We start from the raw sequence: 27,472 nt of genomic DNA, 5'->3' as shown, positions 1-27,472 counted from the left end.
AGCAAGCCAAGACCAAGTTTACCGATTAAGGAGAATGGGAGAACTCCAGCGCTAGGGGAATACTGCACATAGAATTCATGGCTTTTTTTTACTATGATTCATTAGTTTTTCAAAGTTAATTTTTTTAACTTTTTTTTTTTTCTTTTTCCCTTTTTCAACCAACATCTTATCAATCCCTTTTTTAAAAAAACATTTCTTATTTTTCATTTTTAGAGTCATATTTTATCCCTTCATAGTAGTTACCCTTATTTTTGGCATATATATATAAGTTGTTCTCTCTTTAAAATTTTGAGATACAGTTTCTTCTAACAGATCAAAATATACCCTAAATCACAAGTGTATGGCTTGGTTCTAGTCTCCTGCCTGATCACATTGTCTCTTTTTTTTTTTTAATCTTCTTTCTTTTTTCAAACAACTTCTTATCTTATCAATTCCTTTTATAAAATCTTTTATAATTTTTATCTTTACAGTCATCTTCCATCCCTCCATGGTATCAACCTTTATTTTGTACATATGTCTTTCTTCCTTTAAAATTTTAGGAGGCACTTTTTTTCTAACAGACCAAAATATACCCAAAATCTAGTGTGTGGCACTGATCTATGCACTAGACTGATCATATTTGATCATATTCTGTTTTTTTTGTATTGTTCTGTTTCTGTTTTTATCTTTTTGTGTTTTTTTTCCTCTTTTTTCTTTCTTTCCCTTTCTTTTCCCCTGGTTTCAGGTCTTTTCTGGTTTGTATAGAGTATATTTGCTGGGGATGTTGTTAACCTGTTAGCATTTTGTTCTCTTATTCATCTATTCTCCTCTGGACAAAATGACGAAAAAAATCACCTCAGCAAAAAGAACAAGAAGTAGTACCGTCAGCCAGGCACCTACTCAATACGGACATTAGTACGATGTCGGACCTAGAGTTCAGAATCATGACTTTAAAGATACTAGCTGGGCTTGAAAAAAGCGTGGAAGTTATTAGAGAAACCCTTTCTGGAGAAATAAAAGAACTAAAATCTAACCAAGTCGAAATCAAAAAGGCTATTGATGAGGTGCAATCAAAAATGAGGGCACTAACTGCTAGGATAAATGAGGCAGAAGAGAGAATCAGTGATATAGAAGACCAAATGATGGAAAATAAAGAGGCTGAGAAAAAGAGAGAGAAACAACTACAGGATCACGAGGGCAGAATTTGAGAGATAAGCGATATGATAAGATGAAAACAACATTAGAATAATTGGGATCCCAGAAGAAGAAGAAAGAGAGAGAGGGGCAGAAGGTATACTGGAGCAAGTTATAGCAGAGAACTTCCCTAATGTGAGGAAGGAAACAGGCATCAAAATCCAGGAGGCACAGAGAACCCCTCTCAAAATCAATAAAAATAGGTCAACACCCCAACATCTAATAGTAAAACTTATGAGTCTCAGAGACAAAGAGAAAATCCTGAAAGCAGCTCGGGAGAAGAGATACATAACCTACAATGGTAGAAATATTAGATTGGCAACAGACCTATCCACAGAGACCTGGCAGGCCAGAAAGGACTGGCATGAGATCTTCAGAGCACTGAACGAGAAAAATACGCAGCCAAGAATACTATATCCAGCTAGGCTCTCATTGAAAATTGAAGGAGAGATAAAAAGCTTACAGGACAAACAAAAACTAAAGGAATTTGCAAACACGAAACCAGCCCTCCAAGAAATATTGAAAGGGGTCCTCTAAGCAAAGAGAGAGCCTAAAAGCAGCATAGATCAGAAAGGAACACAGACAATATACAGTAACAGTCACCTTACAGGCAATACAATGGCACTAAATTCATACCTTTCAGTAGTTACCCTGAATGTAAATGGGCTAAATGCCCCAATCAAAAGACAAAGGCTATCAGATTGGATTAAAAAACAAGACCCATCGATATGCTGTCTGCAAGAGACTCATTTTAGACCCAAAGACACCCCCAGATTGAAAGTGAGGGGGTGGAAAACCATTTACCATGCTAATGGACACCAAAAGAAAGCTGGGGTGGCAATCTTTATATCAGACAAATTCGATTTTAAACCAAAGACTGTAATAAGAGATGAAGAAGGACACTATATCCTACTTAAAGGGTCTATCCAACAAGAAGATCTAACAATTGTAAATATCTATGCCCCTAACATGGGAGCAGCCAATTTTATAAGGCAATTAATAACAAAGCGAAGAAACACATTGACAACAATACAATAATAGTGGGGGACTTTAACACCACCCTGACTGAAATGGACAGATCTTCTAAGCAAAAGATCAACAAGGAAATAAAGACTTTAAATGACACACTGGACCAAATGGACTTCACAGACATATTCAGAACATTCCATCCCAAAGCAACGAATACACATTCTTCTCTAGTGCCCATGGAACATTCTCCAGAATTGATCACATCCTAGGTCACAAATCAGGTCTCAACCAGTATCAAAAGATTGGGATCATTCCCTGCATATTTTCAGACCACAATGCTTTGAAACTAGAACTCAATCACAAGAGGAAAGTCGGAAAGAACTCAAATACATGGAGGCTAAAGAGCATCCTACTAAAGAATGAATGGGTCAACCAGGAAATTAAAGAAGAATTAAAAATATTCATGGAAACCAATGAAAATGAAAACACAACTGTTCAAAATCTTTGGGATACAGCAAAGGCAGTCCTGAGAGGAAAGTATATAGCAGTACAAGCCTTTCTCAAGAAACAAGAAAGGTCTCAAATACACAACCTAACCCTACACCTAAAGGAGCTGGAGAAAGAACAGCAAATAAAGCCTAAACCCAGCAGGAGAAGAGAAATAATGAAGATCAGAGCAGAAATCAATGAACTAGAAACCAGAAGAACAGTAGAACAGATCAACGAAACTAGGAGCTGGTTCTTTGAAAGAATTAACAAGATTGATAAACCCCTGGCCAGACTTATCAAAAAGAAAAGAGAAATGACCCAAATCAACAAAGTCATGAATGAAAGAGGAGCGATCACAACCAACACCAAAGAAATACAAACAATTATAAGAACATACTATGAGCAACTCTGCCAGCAAATTAGATAACCTGGAAGAAATGGGTGCATTCCCAGAGATGTATCAACTACCAAAATTGAACCAGGAAGAAATAGAAAACCTGAACAGACCTATAACCCCTAAGGAAATTGAAGCAGTCATCAAAAATCTCCCAACAAACAAAAGCCCAGGGCCAGATGGCTTCCCAGGGGAATTCTATCAGACATATAAAGAAGAATTAATACCTATTCTCCTGAAACTGTTCCAAAAAATAGAAATGGAAGGAAAACTTCCAAACTCATTTTATGAGGCCACCATTACCTTGATCCCAAAACCAAAGACCCCATCAAAAAGAATTACAGACCAATATCCTTGATGAACATGGATGCAAAGATTCTCACCAAAATACTAGCCAATAGGATCCAACAATACATTAAAAGGATTATTCACCATGACCAAGTGGGATTTATCCCTGGGCTGCAAGGTTGGTTCAACATCCGCAAATCAATCAACATGATACAATACATTAAGAAAAGAAAGAACAAGAATCATATGATCCTCTCAATAGATGCAGAAAAAGCATTTGACAAAGTACAGCATCCTTTCTTGATCAAAACTCTTCAGAGTATAGGGATAGAGGGTACATACCTCAATATCATAAAAGCCATCTATGAAAAACCTACAGCGAATATCATTCTCAATGGGGAAAAGCTGAGAGCTTTTCCCCTAAGGTCAGGAACGCGGCAGGGATGTCCACTCTCACCACTGCTATTCAACATAGTATTAGAAGTCCTAGCCACAGCAATCAGACAACAAAAAGAAATCAAAGGCATCCAAATCGGCAAAGAGGAAGTCAAACTCTCACTCTGCAGATGATATGATACTGTATGTGGAAAACCCAAAAGACTCCACCCCAAAACTGCTAGAACTCATACAGGAATTCAGTAAAGTGGCAGGATATAAAATCAATGCACAGAAATCAGTGGCATTCCTATACACCAACAACAAGACAAAAGAGAGACAAATCCAGGAGTCGATCCCATTTACAAGTGCACCCAAAACCATAAGATACCTAGGAATAAATTTAACCAAAGAGGCAAGGGATCTGTACTCAGAAAACTATAAAATACTCATGAAAGAAATTGAAGAAGACACAAAGAAATGGAAAAACGTTCCATGCTCATGGGTCGGAAGAACAAACATTGTGAAGATGTCAATGCTACCTAGAGCAATCTACACATTCATTGCAATCCCCGTCAAAATACCATCCACTTTTTTCAAAGAAATGGAACAAATAATCCTAAAATTTGTATGGAACCAGAAGAGACCCCGAATAGCCAGAGGAATGTTGAAAAAGAAAAGCAAAGCTGGCGGCATCACAATTCCGGACTTCCAGCTCTATTACAAAGCTGTCATCATCAAGACAGTATGGTACTGGCACAAAAACAGACACATAGATCAATGGAACAGAATCGAGAGCCCAGAAATGGACCCTCAACTCTATGGTCAACTAGTCTTCGACAAAGGAAAGAATGTCCAATGGAAAAAAGAGAGTCTCTTCAACAAATGGTGTTGGGAAAATTGGACAGCCACATGCAGAAGAATGAAACTGGACCATTTCCTTACACCACACACAAAAATAGACTCCAAATGGTTGAAAGACCTAAACGTGAGACAGGAGTCCATCAAAATCCTAAAGGAGAACACAGGCAGCAACCTCTTCGACCTCAACCGCAGCAACTTCTTCCTAGAAACATCGCCAAAGGCAAGGGAAGCAAGGGCAAAAATGAACTATTGGGATTTCATCAGGATAAAAAGCTTTTGCACAGCGAAAGAAACAGTCCACAAAACCAAAAGACAACTGACAGAACGGGAGAAAATATTTGCCAATAACATATCAGATAAAGGGCTAGTATCCAAAATCTATAAAGAACTTATCAAACTCAACACCCGAAGAACAAATAATCCAATCAAGAAATGGGCAGAAGACATGAACAGACATTTTTCCAAAGAAGACATCCAAATGGCCAACAGACACATGAAAAAGTGCTCAACATCGCTCGGCATCAGGGAAATCCAAATCAAAACCTCAATGAGATACCACCTCACACCCGTCAGAATGGCTAAAATTAACAAGTCAGGAAACGACAGATGTTGGCGGGGATGTGGAGAAAGGGGAACCCTCCTACACTGTTGGTGGGAATGCAAGCTGGTGCAACCGCTCTGGAAAACAGTATGGCGGTTACTCAAACAGTTGAAAATAGAGCTACCATACGATCCAGCAATTGCACTACTGGGTACTTACCACAAAGATACAAATGCAGGGATCCGAAGGGGTACGTACACCCCAATGTTTATAGCAGCAATGTCCACAATAGCCAAACTGTGGAAAGAGCCAAGATGTCCATCGACAGATGAATGGATAAAGAAGATGTGGTATATATACACAATGGAATATTATGCAGCCATCAAAAGGAATGAGATCTTGCCATTTGCAACGACGTGGATGGAACTGGAGGGTGTTATGCTGAGTGAAATAAGTCAATCAGAGAAAGACATGCATCATATGACCTCACTGATATGAGGAATTCTTAATCTCAGGAAACAAACCGAGTGTTGCTGGAGTGGTGGGGGGTGGGAGGGACGGGGTGGCTGGGTGATAGACATTGGGTAGGGTATGTGCTATGGTGAGCGCTGTGAATTGTGCAAGACTGTTGAATCACAGATCTGTACCTGTGAAACAAATAATGCAACATATGTTAAGAAAAAAGAAGAAGAAGATAGGAGGGGAAGAATAAAGGGGAGAAGTCAGAGGGGGAGACGAACCATGAGAGACGATGGACTCTGAAAAACAAACTGAGGGTTCTAGAGGGGAGGAGGGTGGGCGGATGGGTTAGCCTGGTGATGGGTATTAAAGAGGGCACATTCTGCGTGGAGCACTGGGTGTTATGCACAAACAATGAATCATGGAACATTACATCAAAAACTAATGATGTATTGTATGGTGATTAACATAACAATAAAAAAATTTTAAAAAGAGTTTTAAAAAGATACTTTAAATTTTATTTAAGGCATTTGAAGCATGAAGCAGTGTTTGAAATTCCTGCATAATACCTTACACTGCCTTTGTGTCAACATTTTTCAGTAGTCAGGATCTAAAATATATTTAGAATTTGGGCAGAAAAGTAATATCTAAAAACCTTAAACTGAGAAAAGCCAACTGAGTTAACACTAGTAGGGATACCAGTGTTGCCCATGTATTTTCACCGTGTCAGGAGAACCTCTTGTACCCCCAAAGTTACTGCTGCTGTATACAGGCAAGGCAGGCTTTCCCTTACAGGCAAGTCACGCTTTCCTTGAGCTCCAGCTTTGAATCACTCCATTTATGAATTGCTGCTCCTGTCATACTTGTTTAGATATTCTGGATGCTTTTCATAACCCATCTGTCATAATGTCTTTCTCTAACTCAGAAGAAGCTTAGACCTCACCTGGTCGTCTCGTCTGGTTTTCAACTGAGCCCTAATTGTGTCTTTATACTATTCCTGCACCCTGTGTGAAATCTGAGTTGTTAGAAGATGAAAATCTGAAATTTCCTTAATCTGATATTCATACTCATCTGGGATAAGAAGTACAAAGCACATAATTGGGAATGTTGTACTTTTACTTTCTCAAAGCAACCCAGTATTTTTTATGGTATGTAACGCTGACTGAAAGAAATGAGCTCTCCATTGACCACTTATCAGTCAAGGTTCTCCAGAGTAACACAACCAACAGGACATCATACATAAGGAGATTTATTTTAAGGAATTGGATCACTCAAGTGTGAGTGCACACAAGTTGAAATCTGTAGGGCAGGTTGGCAGGCTAGAAATTCAGCAGGAGTTGCACTAGAGTCTTAGGGCAGAACTTCTTCTCCAGGAAACTTGTTTTTGTTCATAAGGCCTTTATCTGTCCCTATGCTCTTTTCTTTACCTTTCTTTTTTACCTGTTTACTTATGTACATTTCTAGGTATTGTTTGTAACAGGATCCTAAGACCCTCCAGAGTAAGGACCAGATTTTATTTTACTATTGTTTCTCTTCAGTATCTAGCAGAATCAGTATTTATAGTGAGTTTTCTATGTGTTGGAGACCGTGCCAGGCAATGAGAATTACCTTGTTAATTCTTTTTTTTTTTTTTTTTTAAGATTTATTTGAGAGCGAGTGCATGAGAAGAGGGAGGCGGAGAGGGAGAGGGGAAGCAGACTCCCTGCTGAGCGCGGAGCCTGCCACCGCAATTGAGGGGCTTGATCTCCAGATCTGGACCCCGAGATCGTGACCTGAGCCTTGACATCATGATCTGAGCTGAAACCAAAAGCCAGATGCTTAACCAACTGAGCCACCCAGGCTCCCATCTTGTTAATTCTTAAAGTAACCTGTGAGGTAGATGATATTTCATTTTGTAGATGAGGAGACTAGGTCTCTGACCCATCCGAGATCACAAAACTAGTTATGGGTAGAATTAGGTTTGAATCTAATTTCTTTGACTCTGAAGATCATGCTTTAGTTCAAGAAAATTATTTAATTTCATTTATTCAATAAGTATTTATTGAACAGAAATTTCTTGGCATAACAGAACAAGTCTTAACATGTCTTCAGTCTTCACTTTTAGGGATGTTTTCATATTTCTTTCATATGCTTAAAGCAACAGACTATTGCAAGAATTGAATAAAATCAGGGCACCTGGGTGGCTAGTCGTTAAGCGTCTGCCTTCGGCTCGGGTCATAATCCCAGGGTCCTGGGATTGAGCCCCACATCGGGCTCCCTGCTCAGCGGGAACCTGCTTCTCCCTCTCCTACTCCCCCTGCTTGTGTTTCCTCTCTCGCTGTCTCTCTCTCTCTCTCTCTCTCTCTCTGTGTCAGAGAAATAAATAAATAAATCTTTAAAAAAATTGAATAAAATCAGTTTAATGAAGAGCAGACCATAGATTTAGGGTTTTTTTTATATTTTTCATCTGAGTATTGTTGACACATAGATTTGGTTTTTATACAGTTGTTATTAATAGAAAATATAAAACAAACTGTACATACTCTTCAGAACTTTTCTGGAACTGAGTGGAACTTGAAAATGAAAATAATTGTAACTAGATGTTTCAAAAGTTATAAATCTTTCAAAGTTTTTTTCCTGTGTAGAAACCATCTTTATTTTTTTAATTTAAAATCAGTTTGTTAACATATAGTGTATTAGTTTCAGAGGTAAAGTTTAGTGATTCATCAGTTGCATATAACACCCAGTGCTCATTCCATCAAGTGCCCATTACCCAGTTTCCCCATCCCCTACCCACCTCCCCTCCAGGAACCCTCAGTTTGTTTCCTAGAGTTAAGAGTCTCTTTCTCTATTTTGCTTAGCATAATACCCTCTAGTTCCATCCACATCGTTACAAATGGTAAGATTTCATTCTTTTAAGTGGCTAATATTCTATCAAAGTTCTGTTTTTTAGTTGTATATTACACTATCTATTTAAAAACAAGTAGGGGCACCTGGGTGGCTCAGTCAGTTAAACATCGGACTCTTGATTTCAGCTCAGGTCATGATCTCAGGGTCCTGGGATTGAGCCCTGTGTCAGCTGGGAGTCTGCTTGAGGATTCTTTCCCTCCCTCTGCTCCTCCCCCCATGTACACAGGCAGCACACACGAGCTCTCTCTCTCTCTCTAATTAATTAAATAAAAGCAGGTATACCACATAAAACATGCTTTTATTTATTTTTTTTTAAAGATTTTATTTATTTGAGAGAGAGAATGAGAGCACGAGAGGGAAGAGGGTCAGAGGGAGAAGCAGACTCCCCGCTGAGCAGGGAGCCCGATGTGGGACTCGATCCCAGGACTCCAGGATCATGACCCGAGCCAAAGGCAGTCGCTCAACCAACTGAGCCACCCAGGCACCCTAAAACATGCTTTTACAACTAGCCCCAAATAGCATATATTTATCAGTGCAGCAACATATTCAAATCAATATTTGCACTTAGTATTTAACATCTTTGTGCCTCTGTGTTCTCATTTGTAAAGGGGGATAATTACCTACCTCATAGTAGAGTGTTAAGAACAATTTTTAGCACATTGCAAGTACTCAATAACTGTCATCATTGCTTTGATTTATCACCTTTAGGCATAACAAAGAATACAGGGGTCTCATTTGTGTTTCCTCATTCAATATAACTCATAGTTCTCCTTAAATAGATTATGCTGAAAAGTTAAAGAACTTCTGCCAGCTGGAAACTTTTGACAGATGTTTGGTTCCTGGGTGATGGGCCATCACAGTGCCTAAAGCAGTTACACTACCCTCTTCTAGCTTTTGAAAATTCTATGGTATATTCTGAGATGTTTGATGATTTCTCTCATTTTCTTGCCTTGGATGTGACAGGTGTACAATAACTTTTCATTTCCAGGCTGCATTATAGGATAATCTTTTTGAAGGTATTTTAAGTGACAATTAGGGAATTTGTGTGAGTTAAAATTCGCCAGTGTTGCCAATGTCAGAATAACTGAACTGAAGTGACAATCAAATGAGTGGATGCCTTATAGTCATAGCCTAGTTTCAGTATATGGGGACTATAAAAACTAAGGCACACCTTAGTCCTCTCTTGGTGCTTAGCAGATTTCTTTTGACCTAGATCATAAGATTATCCTAAATTTAGAACAGGTAATATAAAAGAAGTCTTAGAATCGAAGAAATATGGTATGTAGCTGGGAAAAAGTGCAGTCTTCCAAGTGAATTGGATAATCTTTTGTTCTTTCTGATGCTAGGTGTAGCAATAGTAACAAAACTGTTGAGATACTGAAAGAACTGAAAGTTTGCTTTTATTGTGCAAATAGTGTGTTTTCATAGGGTGATAAAATGATCAATGTCAATTGCTCGATAGAACTACTTCCTGCTTTCTTCTTCGATGGATAAAACGGTCAGGTTATGGCACATTTCCAGAAGAGAATGCCTTTGCTGTTTTCAACATATAGATTTTGTCACTGCCATAGCTTTCCATCCAAGAGTAAGTAATTGTTTATATATATTTTTATTAGACTGTAAGGAAGGTGAAGGAACCTGGTTTCTCTGGAGGGCCGTAGGACTACAGGAAAAAAAATTATTAACAGCACATAGTTAAGAACAACTTAATTTGGTCTTTTGATTTACTTATGTATGTATTTATGTATGTATTTATTTTAAAGTAGGCTCCACACCCAGCATGGAGCCCAGTGCGGGACTTGAACTCATGACCCTGAGATCAAGACCTGAGCTGAGAACAAGAGTTGGACTCTTGGGGCACCTGGGTGGCTCAGTCGTTAAGAGTCTGCCTTCGGCTCAGGTCATGATCCCAGGGTCCTGGGATAGAGCCCCGCATCGGGCTCCCTGCTCAGCGGGGAGCCTGCTTCTCCCTCTCCCACTCCCCCTGCTTATGTTCCCTCTCTTGCTGTGTCTCTCTCTCTGTCAAATAAATAAATAAAATCTTTTTAAAAAGAAAAAAAAAGAGTTGGACTCTTAACTGAGCCACCCAGGTGCCCCTCATTTTTTTTTTTAAGATTTATTTATTTATTTTGAGAGAGAGAGATACATGAGCGCGAGTGGGGAGAGGGAGAGAGAGACTCTCCAGCAGACTCCCCACTGAGCACAGAGCCGGACAGTGTGCAGCTCAATCTCACAACCCTGAGATTGTGACCTGAGCTGAAACCAAGAGTCAGATGCTCAACCAACTGAGCCACCCAGAGGCCCCTTAAGCATTTGACTCTTGATCTCAGCTCGGGTCTTGATCTCCAGTTTGTGAGTTTAAGCCCCACATTGGGCTATAAGCGTGTAGCCTACTTAAAAAAAGAGAAAAGGAAATATTCTGCTAATCTGTATTAGAACTGGAAATGTTATAGTCTAACTCTAAGAATGAAAAGCCATCCCAAATCTTTAATAAGATGTTCAGGATATAAATAAAATAATGTATCATAGTAAAGATGAGAGGTTGGAGATGGAAGAAGAGGAGACAGCAGGTGGATAAATAAGATAGGGAAGCATATAGGCAAGAATAGTGGGCGGGTTGGGGTGGGAAGAGAAAGGTGGAGAGGTTGAAAGAGGCAAAGATCAAAATTCATTACAAGGTATACTGAATTCCTATTTAATGTCTGGAAATAGAAATACTGTTTTGGGGGTTTTTTTTGTTTTGGGGGTGTTGTAGGTTTTTTATTTGTTTTGTTTTGTTTTAGTGAGCTCTGCACCGAATGTGGGGCTTGAACTCACAACCCCAAGATCAAGAGTCACATGCTCTACCGACTGAACCAGCCAGGCACCCCTGGAAATATTGTTAATCATGAGATCCATCTTAATTCATTTTCAATTTAGAAAATCCCTCAATATCTTTCCTCTGAAAAGGAAGTGTTTCATATAATTTCAACCAAAGGAGGAAAATTCATCTTGGAATTGCTGATCTATCTTATGTTCTTGTAGGATAGAGCCACCAAATGAGTAAGGCTAAATTAATTTTTGCTCTTTGCAACTATAAGCACAAGAGAAGTCCCATGCTTGTGCTGCTCCACTAGCTAGGTTGAAATAAGTGGAGGACTTGAGCTGACCTGACTTATCTAACTCCCCCATGTTGTTGTATAAATCCTATTTCTATTCATGTCCTCATCTCTCTAATTTTAACACCCACTGTCATGTTAATGCAACATTTTAGTTATATTCACATTTCTTCCTCTTTTTCCCCAGATTAAGAAAGAAGAATGACATTTTTCCCCCCTCAATATAATTTTCCTCCCTGGGCAGGCTTATATAGACAGTAATTTTGAACCCTTAGAAGACTTTGGTTACAAACTTTGGCAAATTAAAAATGCTTAATCTATGCTGATACCTTATCAGTTTTGACCATCAAGCTTTTTGAGGCTTCTTTCTGAATAACACTCCCATCCTGTCAGCCAAGGATGCAGCAAAAAAATGGTTTTACTCCTGTCAGCAACTGTGAGCAAAATCCTTCCCTCACCTCTATTTTAACTATAATGTGTCAGGGTGGAAAGAAAGAGGTATTAGGTTGTGATAGTCATCTATGTAGTACTTTATTATTAAGGTTCCTGTTTTGTCAGTAGTTTTTCTGTACTTATATTTGGTTTTATTTTGGAGACTGAAAAGCCCTAATTCTAAAATTCTGTAGATCCGAAGGATTTTTAAGAGGGGTAGCAAAGGATGGTGTGGTGTTAACATTTTCTTAGGAAACATGACTCTATTAAATAATGTTATCTGGAAGGAAGGAAGCAGAATTACAAAAGAAATAGCAAAATGAAGATAATACATGCACACACATACACACGTATGCATGTATGTAAATAAAATTCTGAATTGTAAGAGCAACATGAAGTTATTTTTACTTGTTCCGCTCTTCTTCTGGTAATCATTAAGTAGAGCTTACTATACCACAGCCATAAGAACGTCCTTTCTGTGTAGGCTGTCCTTGACAGGCTTCAGAGGTGAGGAAGAATGATAGTCTTGAGCAGAGAAGGGAATACTTCTTGTTTTGGCACCCCAATTATTTTACTCTTAATTCTTTTTTTTTTTTTAAGATTGTATTTATTTATTTGAGAGAGAGAGAGAGAGCATGAGAAAGGGGGAGGGTCAAAGGGAGAAGCAGGCTCCCTGCTGCGGGAGATTCGGGATGCAGGAGATTTGGGGTGCGGGACATGCGGGACTTGGATGCGTGCAGGACTCAGATGTGGGGCTCCATCCCGGGACTCAATCCCGGGACCCCAGGATCATGACCTGAGCTGAAGGCAGTCGCTTAACCGACTGAGCCACCCAGGCGCCCTTACTCTTAATTCTTATGTTATCAAAAATTAGACCAGCTTTGGTGATCATTTTTGCAACATATACAAATACTGAATCATTATGTTATACACCTGAAACTAATATGACATTGTCTGTCAATGATACCTCAATTAAAAAAAAGTTAGACCAGCTTAGTGGTATGCCTGGTTTAGTGTATAGCAGGGTTTCTCACCCTTTGTACTGTTGACATTTTGAGCTGGATAATTCTTTGTTGTAAAGAGAATAAAGTCTGTCCTGTGCATTGCAGGATGTTTAACGGGGTTCCTGTCCTCTACCGATGCCAGTAACATCCCACCCCCAGTTGTGACAGTCAAAAATGTCTCCAGACTTTGCTAGATGTCCCCTGTGGGGCCAACTTGCCCCCTGTTGATAAACCCCTGCTTTGGGATTGAGAATTTGAATATTGAAGCAATTTCCTAACTGACATGATGTCAAAATTCCCACAAAATAACTGGTTCTGTGGGCTAATCGGCATTAGTCTTTTATCCAAGTATTACGTGGATCCCAGAGGAAGATACGGATAAACGTATCATTACAGGATAGTTTTTCCCAAAGCATGTTCCTTGAAGGTGCTAGCCCTGCTAAGTTTTCTTACCGATTCCCTCCCAACCACAACACCCACCGCCCCCCCCCCCCAAAAAAAGGTCCCTGGTTATATAAGTTGGAAAATGCTACCTACTTTATTCCTCTTTTGGAGATTGAGAATCCTCTTTAGCTTTCTGTAACCCAGAATCTCTCAAACTTACTTGAACCATTCTCCTACATGACCATTCTACAACACATCATCCATTAACATCCATACCTTGGGAAAAGCAGTTTAAGGATATAATAAAGTAATTAGAAAGTCATTTTTCCAAAGTGAATACTGAAGTTTCTAATTGTCATTTTTCATGAATAAAATAATGCTTGCTTGGGGGTGCCTGGCTGGCTCCATCGGTAGAGCATGTGACTCTTGATCTCCTTGGGATTGTGAGTTCAGGCCCCACGTTGGGTATAGAGATTACTTTAAAATCTTGAAGAAGAATATTTCATAAATGGGATTTACATATTTTAAACATTTTTCTAATGGGCTTTATGTTTTGATTTGCTAATGAATTTTTCTTGATCTGGTAAAATGAGAGCTTTCTCTTTTGCAACATTTTTAGGATGACAGGTATTTTCTAAGTGGGTCATTGGATGGAAAGCTCCGTCTTTGGAACATACCTGACAAAAAAGTCGCTTTGTGGAATGAAGTAGATGGTCAAACAAAATTGATCACAGCTGCAAATTTCTGTCAGAATGGCAAATACGCCGTGATTGGGACATATGATGGCAGATGTATTTTCTATGATACAGAGGTAAATGATATCTTGTGTAAATTATATAATGAAATACTCAGCAGTTTCATATAAGTTGGTGTATCCTCTCTGGGCATTACAAATTGGGGCAAATAATACTATGCCTCTCTGCAAGTTGGATCAGATGATCTTTGAGGTTCTTTCTAATCCTCATATTTTAAATTTATGATTTCTTTTTAGCATTTGAAATACCACACACAAATACATGTCCGATCTACCAGAGGACGCAACAAAGTTGGAAGAAAAATTACTGGCATTGAACCTTTACCCGGAGAAAATAAGGTACTAAGTATTCAAAACCATCTCTCTTCACGCTATATATAGACTCCTGAAAATTCTTACTGTCTTGGCTTAAGAATATATTTTCTCTCATGTGGAATACAGCCTTTTCTAGTTTTGAGGTATATTCTCTCCGTGTATGTAATACCCTTTCTGATTATACCTTAACTTAGATAAAAAGATGGTACTTTTAACTTTTCTTTTGATTTCTTTTTAGATACTGGTAACCTCAAATGACTCCAGAATCAGACTGTATGATCTTAGAGATTTGTCACTGTCCATGAAGTATAAGGGTTATGTCAACAGTAGCAGCCAGATCAAAGCAAGTTTCAGGTAAATTGGCAATGAGAAATTCCCAAAGGAGATCAGAATATTTCTCCTCTACTCCCGTATTTTCTTTGATCTATGCCTTATGTTTATAGGGTGTTTTTCGTTTCTTTGCACTTTTACAACTGATTGCTCACGTTATCATCATGCAGTACTTACCTTATCCACCTGTTTAGTAGACAGAGTTGGAATTGCCCCTATTCTGCAGACAAAGAAACCAAGACTCAGAAAATGAAGTACAATCACTGGTAGTTGCAGAGCTGGGATTAGAAGACTCACTCCCGGCTCTCCAGCATTCGTGCTTTTGTACTTCTGTGTCAGCTTTCTAAGAGGAAACTTACCTGCCACCCACCCGTGGTCTTTATCCTTTTAGGTACTGAAGCTCATAAAGCATTTTAACATCCTAAAGTACGGTATCCTGTAGTCACCCCTTTACATAACGTTATTATTTGAACTCTTAATTTGGGGTCTGCAAGCTCTCCTGAAATAGCTGCCTCCTCTTCCTTAGAGCCCTCTTTCATTCGGCCCTGTTCTTAACGGTCCTCCTTTCTGCTTGCGTTACCCAGTAATTCCTGAGAAATGTAATTGGTAATGTGTTCTGCTTCTCTCTTTCATCTCTTAAGTAGGCGTTTCTCCCTGTGTGGGTTAACTAGCAGCACAGTTGTCTCGAGCTTTAATGAACATCCTTGTGCCTCTGGGCTCCATGGCAGACCTGCATGTCCAGAACCTCTGGAGTGAGACTAGGAGTCTGTATGTCAACAAGCTCTCTTGGGTGTTTCCTTATGTATTTTAAAGCAGGAAGTGCTGATAGAGGGAAACCTAAAAAAAAAAAAAAAAAAATCCCAAAACTGATTTTTTTTTTCTTTCTTTCCCAAATTTAGCCATGATTTTAGTTACCTTGTTAGTGGCTCAGAAGATAAGTATGTTTATATCTGGAGTACTTATCATGACCTCAGCAAGTTTACTTCAGTCAGGAGAGATCGTAATGATTTTTGGGAAGGTATTAAAGGTAAGTAAATGCCCACTTCTGTGTGTCTTCTAAGTGAATAGAGTTAATGTGGAGATGTATCACAAGTAAATTTGTATAGGCATTATTTCAGACAGACAGTTTGGCAGTTATAACCGCTCTTGCTTTGTATTTGGCTTTGATTTTTCTGTACGAAGGAAGAACTTGTACAGGCATACCTCATTTTAATTAAGGTGTGTACATTGTTTTTGTAGACCTAATTCTATTGCACACTAATTGACTACAGCATAGCATAGACATAATTTTTATACATGCACTGGGAAACAAAAATGCATTTGACTTGCTTTATTGCAATATCCGCTTTTTTACAATGATCTGGAACAAAACCTGCAATATCTCTGAGGTATGCCTATATGTAGTATTTTTTTTTTACCATAAATTTTTGGATTTTAAATAGTTCTTAATTACTTATGTGTTAATTTTAAAGGATATTAGCTTATAACATACACTATTGTATTTTTTGCATATGATACTTTCTGTCTTGATGTTTAGAATCAAATTTATTAGTTATCCTGAAGTAAATTTTTTTTCCCCAGCACATAATGCAGTTGTTACATCAGCCATCTTTGCTCCAAACCCAAGTTTGATGTTGTCTTTGGATGTACAATCTGAAAAATCAGAAGGGAATGAAAAAGGTGAAGATGCTGAAGTTTTGGATACCATGCCCTCTGGTAGGTACTCATATTTTATTTGACCTACATTTTTTTCTAGTCAGCACTTAGTAGCCTCATTGACCTACATTGGGTATTGTGAGGTTTTCATGTGTATGAAGAATATTTCTTGTTTACAACATAATTGTTGTGAGTATCCCTTTCTAAACATTTCAGTAACCTATTTCTTGCAAGTTTTACTTCATTTAAATCTACCTTCGAATTAAAAATGAAAAATTTGAAAGTTCTTTTTTTTTTTAAGGTTTTATTTATTTATTTGAGAGAGAGCACAAGCGGGGGTGGGGGAGGCAGAGGTTGAAAACAGACTCCCCACTGAGCAGGGAGCCTGATGAGTGCTCCATCCCAGGACCCTGGGATCATGACCTGAGCTGAACACAGACACTTAACCAACTGAGCCACCCAGGTGCCCCTATTATTATTTTTTTTTTTTAAGATTTTATTTGAGAGAGAGAGAGAGAGAGATCATGAGCAGGGGGTGAAGGGTAGAGGGAGAAGAAGCAGACTCCCGCTGAGCAGGGAGCCCAGTGTGGGACTTGATCCAATCATGACCTGAGCTGAAGGCAGACACTTAAATCGACTGAGCCACGCAGGTGCCCCAGAAGTTCATTTATTTTTATGGGCAGTTGTTCCCCTTGGAGAAATGCAAACAAGACATAACAAATACAAAATTTCTTTATTATCTGTCTTCTCATAGACTGTCATTCTGAGGACAGAGACTTATGTCCTATATATTGTTGTAATGCCAGTGCTTGCCTGCATATAGTTGGTCCTAATAAGCATGTGTTGAACAAATGAATTAAACCAAATGGAAGTAGTGTCCTTTTCTTCTTGCCACAAACTCCCCAAGCCAGGGAAAGACCGGCTAAGACACAGTAAGTGGAAGTAAGCCTCAGAGAGGAGGAGAGTACCGGAGAATGAAAGGATTACGTAGGAGCAAGCTGAAAAAAAGAGACTGAGGGGCACCTGGCTGGCTCGGTCAAGGGAGTGTGCGACTCTTGATCTTGGGGTTGTGAGTTTGAGCCCCACTTTGGGTGTAGAGATTACTTAAAAACAAAAAATCTTGGGGAACTGAAAACTGGGGGGAAAGGTGTAGGATCATTGGCATGTGACACAACAGCAGGCTTTATATTCAACTCAAAACTTTTTTTTATGCTTTTAAGGTATTATGAAGACAGATAATACAGAAGTTCTTCTTTCTGCTGACTTCACTGGAGCAATCAAAGTGTTTATTAACAAAAGGAAAAATGTATCTTAATTTGAAATGACATTTAAAATAAAAATATCAGTAAGTTTCTATATGTATTAGAACTGAAAAAAGTATATTATAGTGTTTCAGGCTAACATCCTTTTTTTTTTTTTAATTTTTACTGGAAGTTGTTCAAATATAATATATTTTTTGAGCGGCAGTGTTAATGATCTATAAACCCTGGACTGATAGACAGAAATGTGGCTAGAATAACATTGCCAAACATTAGGCTTTATGTTTTGTTATATTTGTGTTTTTGTTATATAATTGTGAACATGCACAGGTTTCTGCATGAAAATATATTAATATATTAATCACATGTGTGTGCCTTTTGGTTACATGCACTAAATCTAACAGAGTTAAATTATTTCAGTGGCCCTTTTGGCCTCATACAGGGAGGGGTGAGTCTTGTTTCTAGCTTAAATGATTTTTTTTGCACAAAACTTCATTTTTCAGAAAAGTGGTATTGACTGAGTTACTGTTTTGAAAATGTTATACAGGTTTTCAATAGGTCAACAACCATGTGTAAATGGTTTTTATAAATTTCTCAATTTGGGGACAAGATTTTTTTTTTGGTCTAAATTGTGGACTTAAGATTCTTTTCTTTGTATGTATATATAATCTTTCTTTCTTTTCTTTCTCCCTTTTCTTGTTTTTCTTTCTTTTTTTTCTTTTCTTTTTTTTTTTTTTTTGCCACACTGGAGCACAATGTTTCTATGTAAAGAATTCTTTTCATTCTTTATCCATGAGCACCAGGCTTTGCTCACTTAAAAAAATTAAGCCACATTAAGGAGTGAGTCTTCTTTTTTACAATAATGTAAAAATGAACTGTTTACATTTTTTTAAAGCATTGTAGTTTTAAAAATTAAGCTGTTTTGTTTTGTGTTGTTGAATTTGAAAGCCTTTGTAAATATTGATATAATGTACCAATGAAATAACATCGGGGGCAATGGAACCCTGATCATGTTGTTGATGGTTATTAGCATATGTTTCTGAAAATTGAATATGTATTATTAAAAGTTGGTCGCCAAACACTTGTTAAATATGTGACTTTATTTTCACATGACTTTGGTAAACTGAGGAATGTAAGAAAAACAAAGTCTTGTTTTATACTTTGATTTTTAGCAAGCAGAAGACCAGATTTTGGACCCCTAAGTTATAATGCATTAGCCACATGCCTTTAAGAAAAAATTTTTTTCTAATTCTAAAATGAACACTGCTAAGAGTTCATCTGTGTGCTTATGTGTTCTTTACTGCATTTGTTTTCGGTATCTGAGTGAGAAGCTGGGAAGCCATGATCATATCCTTATTAATCAGCATGGTCTTGGAGTGTTCTGGATATTCTAGTTCATTACGTATTGTTTGCCTTGGTTTCACCCCTATGCTGCTTTCCTCCTCTTGCCAGTGCTGTGCTCTCCCCACTCTCTGCTTGCTCTTCTGTACCCTACCTGACACATGGAGTTGTTAAGCCATTGGCTCTGTAACCAGTCTGTTTCTTTAGTCTCAAGATCTGGCTGGCAAATGGATTGATCTAGTTTTCAGAGAATTTGATGTCTTCAACTTTTTGAGGCAGCTTGGCTTTCAATGACTGCTGCCTGAAGACTTAGAGTCTGCTGTGGTGCTAATCATTTCGGTTGCGGATAATTGGGGCATTGCCATATGAATATTTCCTGACGGGTTTTATGCGGTTTCCGGAACCAAAAGGCAAAAAATAGTTGGGATGCAAGTTTGAAAGAATAATACTAACATTTCTAAGTTTAGTTTTTAAAATGTTTGCTGTCACGCAGATTTACAAGTCAGAAGGTGAATTTCAAAACATAGAATCAAGGTGTATACTAAGAAAAACTGATTAATATTTCTCCCTAAAATGAGTATTAGAAACTCACTATAATATGTGGTGTGGAAGAAAGAGCGCAGATTGTAGAATCAGATGAACTTAGATTTGGCCCCTCTATTAGTACATTTTTTGGATAAGTTATTTATCCTGTATTAATTTCCATTTCCTTGTGTATAATATGAGAACACCTAACTGAAATTATAAAGATTTACTGAGAAATCATGTATGTATAAAGCTTGGTGCCTAGCAGGTAAGTGTTCTCAACAAATGTACATTTCTCACTGCCTTTCCCAAATCCCTGGGTGCCCACTAGACCCTCTTCCCCCATAAAAAAGTATATAGAAGTGCCTTCTAGACATCTGAGATTTCATTGATGAATAGCCTTTTAGGGATTGACATAAGGCACCAACTTTTTTTTTTTTTTTTGCCAACTTGACACTTCAAACCATCTACCATCACCTCTTCAGAAAAGAGAACACTTTAATAGTTAAAAAAAAAAGTTAAGTACAATCTTACCATCTTAGAGCAGTGAACAATCTATTAAAGTGAATAAACCTAGCTTTTGAAAAAAAAGAAAGTAACCATATTCTCTTATTTTCCAATTTCTCCATCTGTGTATTAAAAAGCTTTTTGAAAAGTCATTTTGAGCTTTTTTTTCTCTCATTTACCTTAATTGGAATTAAAATATTAATGACTCAACATAATTTAGCATGCCACTTTCTCTGATCTTCAAATGGTACAGCTGGGCAGTGACTTTTTATTCTTTGAAATATATGTTTAACAATATATTATCCCTCAGATCCCGATTTCAATTGTGTAATTTTGAGAATCAGAGGCCAGATAGCCCCACTCGTGGAAAAAAATCATCAGAATATTTTTTTAAGCATTTCAGTTATTTTTAATTAAAGAAAAACAGCCTTTTCCAAGGGTTAGACTATTTTTAAATAACTTCAATTACTATGGGGATTCAAGGTAAAGACTATTTGGGATTTAATGTTTCCCCATAACTTCTCAAAAGAAAGGCCTTTCCAGTTTTACTGGTGTCTAGCTCTCTGACTGATTTATTCATTAAGCAAATGTTCATTGAACACCTACTATATACAGAGCGCTGCTGGGACTAGGGAAGAATAAGGCAACATTCCTGTGCCAGAAGAGCTCACAGTCTGGTGGAGAAAGATGCACACAGAAACAAGTAAGAGGCTTGGAACTGTCTTGTGGCTGTGGCCCTAGAAATGCCCCTTCTAACCCTAACCCGTCTGCTCCACCCTTCCTAGTAACTCGTGGCAGCCACTTGATCTCAGGCCAATCTTCGTTCATCTGATATTACCAGCAGCAAGCATAATATGGGCAACAGAGTTTATAAGTAAGCCAGAGGTAAGGCAGAGAAAACGGATTACCCACCGTGGCGACATTTTCCCTCGTCTCTGGTCCTCTCCTCCCAGCCTGAAATCTTTGTCTTATTTCCCCCCAAAAATCTTAACTGTCTTTTGCTTTGAGCTGACTCCAGCTTAATAGACCCCTCCCCTCAACTGCTCTCTTCCCTTCGGTTCTGAAGCTTTGCCTGTTTTGTTTTGTTCTGTTTTGTTCTCTAGATTTGAGTCATCTGTGCTCCTGGGGAACCCAGGCTCCCTTTGTTAACCACAGGCACTCTTCTGGCATAGATTTATGCACATGAAATACATTCAGGTTGATGCAGCAGGGTCAAGGGAGGTGGGAGTGTAAACATGAAGGGAAAGATCTATCGCAGAGTCCCAAATGCCATCATGTAAGTTACCTAGGGTGGTCCCAGCAGATAGTTTGCTCATACATCCGGCTACCCTGCATTACTTTCTTTTAAATAAAATTTTTATTTTGGAATAACTTTAGATTTACAAAAAAGTTGCAAGATAATACAGAATTCCCATATACTCCTTTCTCAGTTTCCCCTAATGTTAACGTCTTAGATTACCATGGTGCATTAGTCAAAACTAAGAAACCAACCCTAGTACATTATTATTAAGTAAAGTCCAGACTATTCAAACTGCACCAGTTTTTCCACTAGTGTCCTTTTTCAGTTCTAAGATCCAATACAGAATACCATATTGCATTTAGTCATATTATGCTTTTTTAATTTAAATAAACATTTTATTTTAGAACATTAAGGGGCGCCTGGGTGGCTCAGTCGGTTAAGCGCCTGACTTGATTTTGGCTCAGGTCATGATCTTGGGGTTGTGGGATCGAGCCCTGTGTCGGGCTCTGCTGTGCTCGGAGTGGAGTCTGCTAGAGATTTTCTCTCTGCCCCTTCGCCCCACCCTCAAATAAATAAATCTTTTTAAAAGAAAAAGAATAGTTTAAGATTTTCAGGAAACTTTGCAAAGAGGTCGTCTCCTATACCACTTTCTCTGTTGTTAACGTCTTACATTACTGTGGTACATTTTTCACATTAAAAAACCAACATTGGTACATTACTACTAACTAAACTGTGTGCTTTATTCAGATTTCACTGGTTTTTAACCTAATGTCCTTTTTCTGTTCTGGGATCTCATCCAGGATATGATATTACATGTGGTTGTCAGGTCTCCTTAGGCTCCTCTTAGTCATTATGGTTTTTCAGATTTTTCATGCTTTTGATAACCACAACAGTTTTTGTTGAGTGTCCCTGGGTTTGAGTTTGTGTTTTTCCTCAGGATTTGACTGGGTTTATGGACTTTGGGAGAAAGACCACAGAGGTAAATTGCTCTTTTCATTACATCACATTAAGGATATGTACTATCAACATGACTTATCACCTAGCTGAGGTAGTTTGTCAGGTTTCTCCACTATAGAGTTATTTTTTTCTTTCTTTCTATAAATCTGCTCTTTGGAAATGAATCACTAAGCACAGCCCAAACTCAAAGGGTGGAGAGGAGTTAAGGCCACCTCCTCAAGGGGCAAGTAGCTATGCAACTTATTTGGCATTGTTATGTGCGGGAGATAGGTGTCTTCTCCCTCATTTATTTATTAACTCAACCCTTTATTTATGTTACCATGGGCTTGTATTTATTTTATGCTTTGAGTTTTAAACCAATACTCTTATTATTTTGTTGTTCAATTTGTTCCAGCCCTTAACAATTAAGAATTCTTTCAAGGTGCCTTCTGTGTCCAGTTGACATCCCTTTTTTTGAGCATTTCTTTACTTTCTATCACTCCAAGATGCTCCAGGCTCATCTTATATATTTTCTGCCCCAGCCATTTAATCAAGGAACCCTGGTTCCTTTTATTGGAGAAGGGTATTAGAAACCATGATCTGGGTGGTAGATGTGCTCGTTGCTACCAGGTGTCATTAATGTCTCAGGCTTTCTCAGCTGGCAGAGCAAAGAAATAAATGTGTATATGCTAATATCTGTATATACAAATTATAAATATTTCTCTGTAACTATCGATATTAAATATGAGTTATCGATGTCTCTGACTAATCCAATGGACTAATCCATTAATACATAGGTCATTCTAGTTTCCTCTTCTTGCTTATCAGTAACCTCCTTCTCCAACAGTGAGAAACCTGGCTCCCACCATTTACTATCCATTTACTTATTCAATCCCAGCATAACACATTCAGCAGTTTCAGAATTGGTGACCCAAACCCCCATGAGAAACAATTTTACCAACAGGAGTACAGTTTTTACATATAGTCCTTTATCTTTGGTGTCATAGTTTCTGGTCACAACACTGTTTTCTAAAGTTACTTAGATGAGCACCTTTCCCCCCACCCACATGATCATTAGATTAAGTTATCTGTCCCTTTATAAAATCATTTGGGATTTGATGACGTACATAGCCATCTTTATTTAATATGTAAGCTGTGACATTTTTCTGTAGAGCACTTCCTGCCTTGCTTTCAGATGCTTAGCATTTTCCTAAAGCAGTTTTACAGTTCTGTTACTGCACTGAGGTTTCACACATTCAGCAAACATTGCTTAGTCTGTGTCAAGATCTTGAGGAAGTCTAACAGGAGAAACAAACAAGAATGTAATTCTGTTAAGACTGTGTTTACATGATTAAAGGGGTCATATCTGGTTTTCTTACCTCAATGCCAAACTATTTATGGGGGGAGAGGGGAATGTATATGTGTATATTCGTGTATATAAGTAATTTATATGTAAAGAAAAGAATTTATAAAGAATATATAAGTCTATATATATGTATAAAGAATATCAGGTTACCAGAAACCCACTTCTCTAATTCAACATGCAAGCGGGTATTGATTACACTTCGCTTATATATAAGCAGTATTCTGAGTTGTCAAAAAGCAAACATTTGAGAATACACGATTTAGTGACACGAAGAATTTGTAATGCATTAAAAGATAGGAAAGCCATTCTTTCAAAGAAAGTCATTTCTAACTTAGTTATGCATAACTTAATCCTCTCTCTTGATGAAAAGGCATTGAAGTGCTACCATTCTAATGGACACTTTAAAAGTTGAGTACATTGGTTGTTGGGATTCATGCTGTGGATCTTCCTGGAGGCTAGCCTGACAGCCCATAACTCAGTTGCAGATGAGTCTGCCTGCATTCATTTGCTAGTTCTGTCATAACAAAATACCACAGCCTGAGTGGCTTAACGCAAATTTGGGGGTCCCTGGGTGGCTCAGTCATTAAGCATCTGCCTTCCGCTCAGGTCATGAGCCGGGGTCCTGGGATCGAGCTCCCTGCTCAGCGGGAAGCCTGCTTCTCCCTCTCCGACTCCCCCTGCTTGTGTTCCTGTTCTCACCATCTCTCTCTCTGTCAAATAAATAAATAAAATCTTAAAAAAAAAAAAACCAACAACACAAAAAAATTTGTTTTCTCACGGTTCTGGAGGTTAGAAATCTAAGATCAAGATGCTGGCAGCTTTGGTTTCTTAGGCCTCTCTCCTTGGCCGCCCTCATGCTGCCTCTTCACATGGTCATCCCTCTGTGCACCTGTGCCCCTGATGCCTCTCTTTATGTCCTAATCTCCATTTCTTAAAAGGACACCAGTAAAATTGGGTTAAGTCTCACCTGAAGGCCTCACTTTAATTTAATCACCTCTTTAAAGGCCCTATCTCCATATAATAGAGTCACATTCTAAGGTTTTAGGGATTAGGGCTTCAACATATGAATTTGGGGGGCAACATAAATCAGTCCGTAACACTGCCCCAACAGTCATTTTATTTAAAATGAATCTAGGGGGGCGCCTTCGTTAAGCGTCTGCCTTCGGCTCAGGTCATGATCCCAGGGTCCTGGGATAGAGCCCCACATCGGGCTCCCTGCTCCGCGGGAAGCCTGCTTCTCCCTCTGCCACACCCCCTGCTTGTGTTCCCTCTCTCGCTGTGTCTCTCTCTGTCAAATAAATAAATAAAATCTTTAAAAAAATAAAAAAAAATAAAATGAATCTAGGGGCGGCCTGGGTGGCTCAGTCATTAAGCGTCTGCCTTCGGCTCAGGTCATGATCCCAGGGTCCTGGGATCGAGCCCCGCATCGGGTTCCTGCTTGGCGGGAAGCCTGCTTCTCCCTCTCCCACTCCCCCTGCTTGTGTTCCCTCTCTCGCTGTGTCTCTCTCTGTCAAATAAAATCTTTTAAAAAAAATAAAAATAAAAAATAAAATAAAATGAATCTAAAAAATGATAAAATCGTACTAAGAAGAGGAAACACAGGGAAATTAGAAATAATAATTAACTCAGCCTCTGGGTGTTTTTTCAGGCCCTGAACTCAGAGTTATACTTGAAATCCATCTGAAACAGAAAAATCTCAAATATGAAAGTGACAGTGTAAAATAGAATGTCAAGGCTTCTAAGTTTATATATACACAGATATATATACATTATTATATATATACATACATAATATACATTTTATACACACACACACATACAGTTGGCCCTTGAACATGGGAACACAAGTTTGAACTGTGTAGATCCACTTATAAGCAGATTGTTTTTTCTTTAATAAAGGTGTTTTGTTTTTTTTTACATAATCTCTACACCCAGTGTAGGGCTTAAACTCACAACCCTGAGATCAAGAGTCACATACTTTACCAACCAAACCAGCCAGGTGCCCTTGTAAGCAGATTTTTTTTCCAGTAAATGCAGTACTATATATGTATTTTCCTTATGATTTTCTTAACGTTTTCCTTTTCCTAGCTTACTTCACTGTAACAATATATAATACATGTAACATTGAAAACATAATGTTAATCAACTGTTTATGTTATTAGTAAGGCTTCCAGCCAACAGTAGGCTATTAGTAGTTAAGTTTTTAGGGAGTCCAAAGTTAAATAAGTGGATTTTTGACGGCATGGGGGTCAGCACCGCTAACCCCTGCATCGTTGAAGGGTCAACTGTGTGTGTGTGTGTGTGTGTGTGTGTGTGTGTGTGTGTGTGTGTGTGTGTGGTGTTTAGACAGATGCAGATACTAAAACAAATGTCTAAAATCCAGTCATTCCTTCTCATGCACTTTTAAACATCTTTATTGATATATAATTCACATAACATAAAATTTACCCATGTAGCATACAACTCAAAAGTCTTGGTTGTGCAACCATCACCACCAAGTTTAGAATATTTTCATCACCCCAAGAAGAAATCCTGTACCCATAGCAATCATTTCCCACTTCCCAGTTCCATTCATCCAGCTCCAGCCCCAGCCCCACCAATCTACTTCTGTCTCCATGGGTTTGCTTATTGTGGACATTTCATAAAAATGGAATCATTAAATATGTGTTCTTTTGTCTCTGGCTTTTCTTAGTATTTTCATCCATGTTGTATCATATATCAGTATTCCATTTCATTTCCAAATAATACTCCATTGTACACGTGTCTGGTTTCCCGTCTTTGTTTTGAACGTTGGTGTACAGCTTTCAATTCTCTTGGGTATGAACCTAGGAATAGAATTGCTGGTCATATGGTAACTTTTTATTTAATTTTTGAGGACCTGCCAAGCTGTTTTCTTCAATGGCTACACCATTTTGCGCTTCCACTAGCAGCGTGTGAGGGTTCCAGTTTCTCCACATCCTCATCAACACTGGTTATTGTCCATTTTTTTAATTAAAGCTATCCTAGTGGATATGAAATCCATTTTCATTATGGTTTTGGTCTGCATTTCTCTAATGACTAATGATGTTGAGCATCTTTCTGTGTGCTTGCTCAGCATTTGTATGTCTTTGGGAAAATGTCTATTCAAATCTTTTGCCCATTCTTTTTAAAGATTTTATTTATTTATTTGAGAGAGAATGAGAGATAGAGAGCACGAGAGGGAAGAGGGTCAGAGGGAGAAGCAGACTCCCTGCTGAGCAGGGAGCCCGATGCGGGACTCGATCCCGGGACTCCAGGATCATGACCTGAGCCGAAGGCAGTCGCTTAACCAACTGAGCCACCCAGGCGCCCCTCTTTTGCCCATTTTTAAATTGAGTTACTTTTCTTTTTTTATTGACTTGTAAGAGTACTTTATATATTCTGGATACAAATCCCTTATCAGATATATGATTTGAAAATATATGTACTATGATGTGTCCTTTGAAGCACAAGTCTTTAATTTTCATTATATCGATTTTTTTCTTTTGTCATTTTTGCTTTTGATGTCATATCTAGCAAACCACTGCCAAATTCAATTAGAGATTTATTCCTCAGTTTTCTTATAAAAGTTATGGTTTTACCTCTTACATTTAGGTCTATGATCCGTTTTGAGTTAATTTTTATGTATGTTGCAAGGAACGGGTCCAACTTTATTCTTTTGCATGTGGATATCCAATTGTTCTGGCATCATTTCTTGAAAAGATTCTTTCCCTATTGAATTGTTTTGGCATCCTTGTTGAAAGTCACTTGACCATAATGTAAGGGTTTATTTCTGGAGTCTCATTCTATTCCATTGATCTATATGCCTATCCATATTCCAGTACCAAACTGTCTTGATTACTCCACCTGTGTAATAACTTTTGAAA

The 27,472-nt window shown here is 38.3% G+C and overlaps 1 protein-coding gene across 1 annotated transcript in view; it reads left to right on the top strand.

The window, feature by feature from the left end:
• WDR44 (WD repeat domain 44) overlaps positions 1 to 18,754 on the top strand; it is an 85,504-nt gene extending 66,750 nt beyond the window's left edge. Inside the window, exons 14-20 of the mRNA XM_028087798.2 lie at positions 9,904 to 10,026; positions 13,979 to 14,170; positions 14,351 to 14,452; positions 14,667 to 14,782; positions 15,658 to 15,785; positions 16,340 to 16,474; positions 17,635 to 18,754. Coding sequence (XP_027943599.1) covers positions 9,904 to 10,026; positions 13,979 to 14,170; positions 14,351 to 14,452; positions 14,667 to 14,782; positions 15,658 to 15,785; positions 16,340 to 16,474; positions 17,635 to 17,729 — 891 coding nt within the window. The 3' untranslated portion in view covers positions 17,730 to 18,754. The remainder of the gene's footprint in view (positions 1 to 9,903; positions 10,027 to 13,978; positions 14,171 to 14,350; positions 14,453 to 14,666; positions 14,783 to 15,657; positions 15,786 to 16,339; positions 16,475 to 17,634) is intronic.
• The last annotated feature ends 8,718 nt before the right edge of the window (positions 18,755 to 27,472 follow it).

Source organism: Eumetopias jubatus, unplaced genomic scaffold (genome assembly GCF_037043125.1).
Source record: "Eumetopias jubatus isolate StellerSeaLion01/CBP00866 unplaced genomic scaffold, mEumJub1_p1.0 scaffold_11, whole genome shotgun sequence".
NCBI lineage: Eukaryota > Metazoa > Chordata > Mammalia > Carnivora > Otariidae > Eumetopias > Eumetopias jubatus.
The sequence above is the reverse complement of the archived record's forward strand: the minus strand, read 5'-3'. Positions and strand labels throughout refer to the sequence as shown.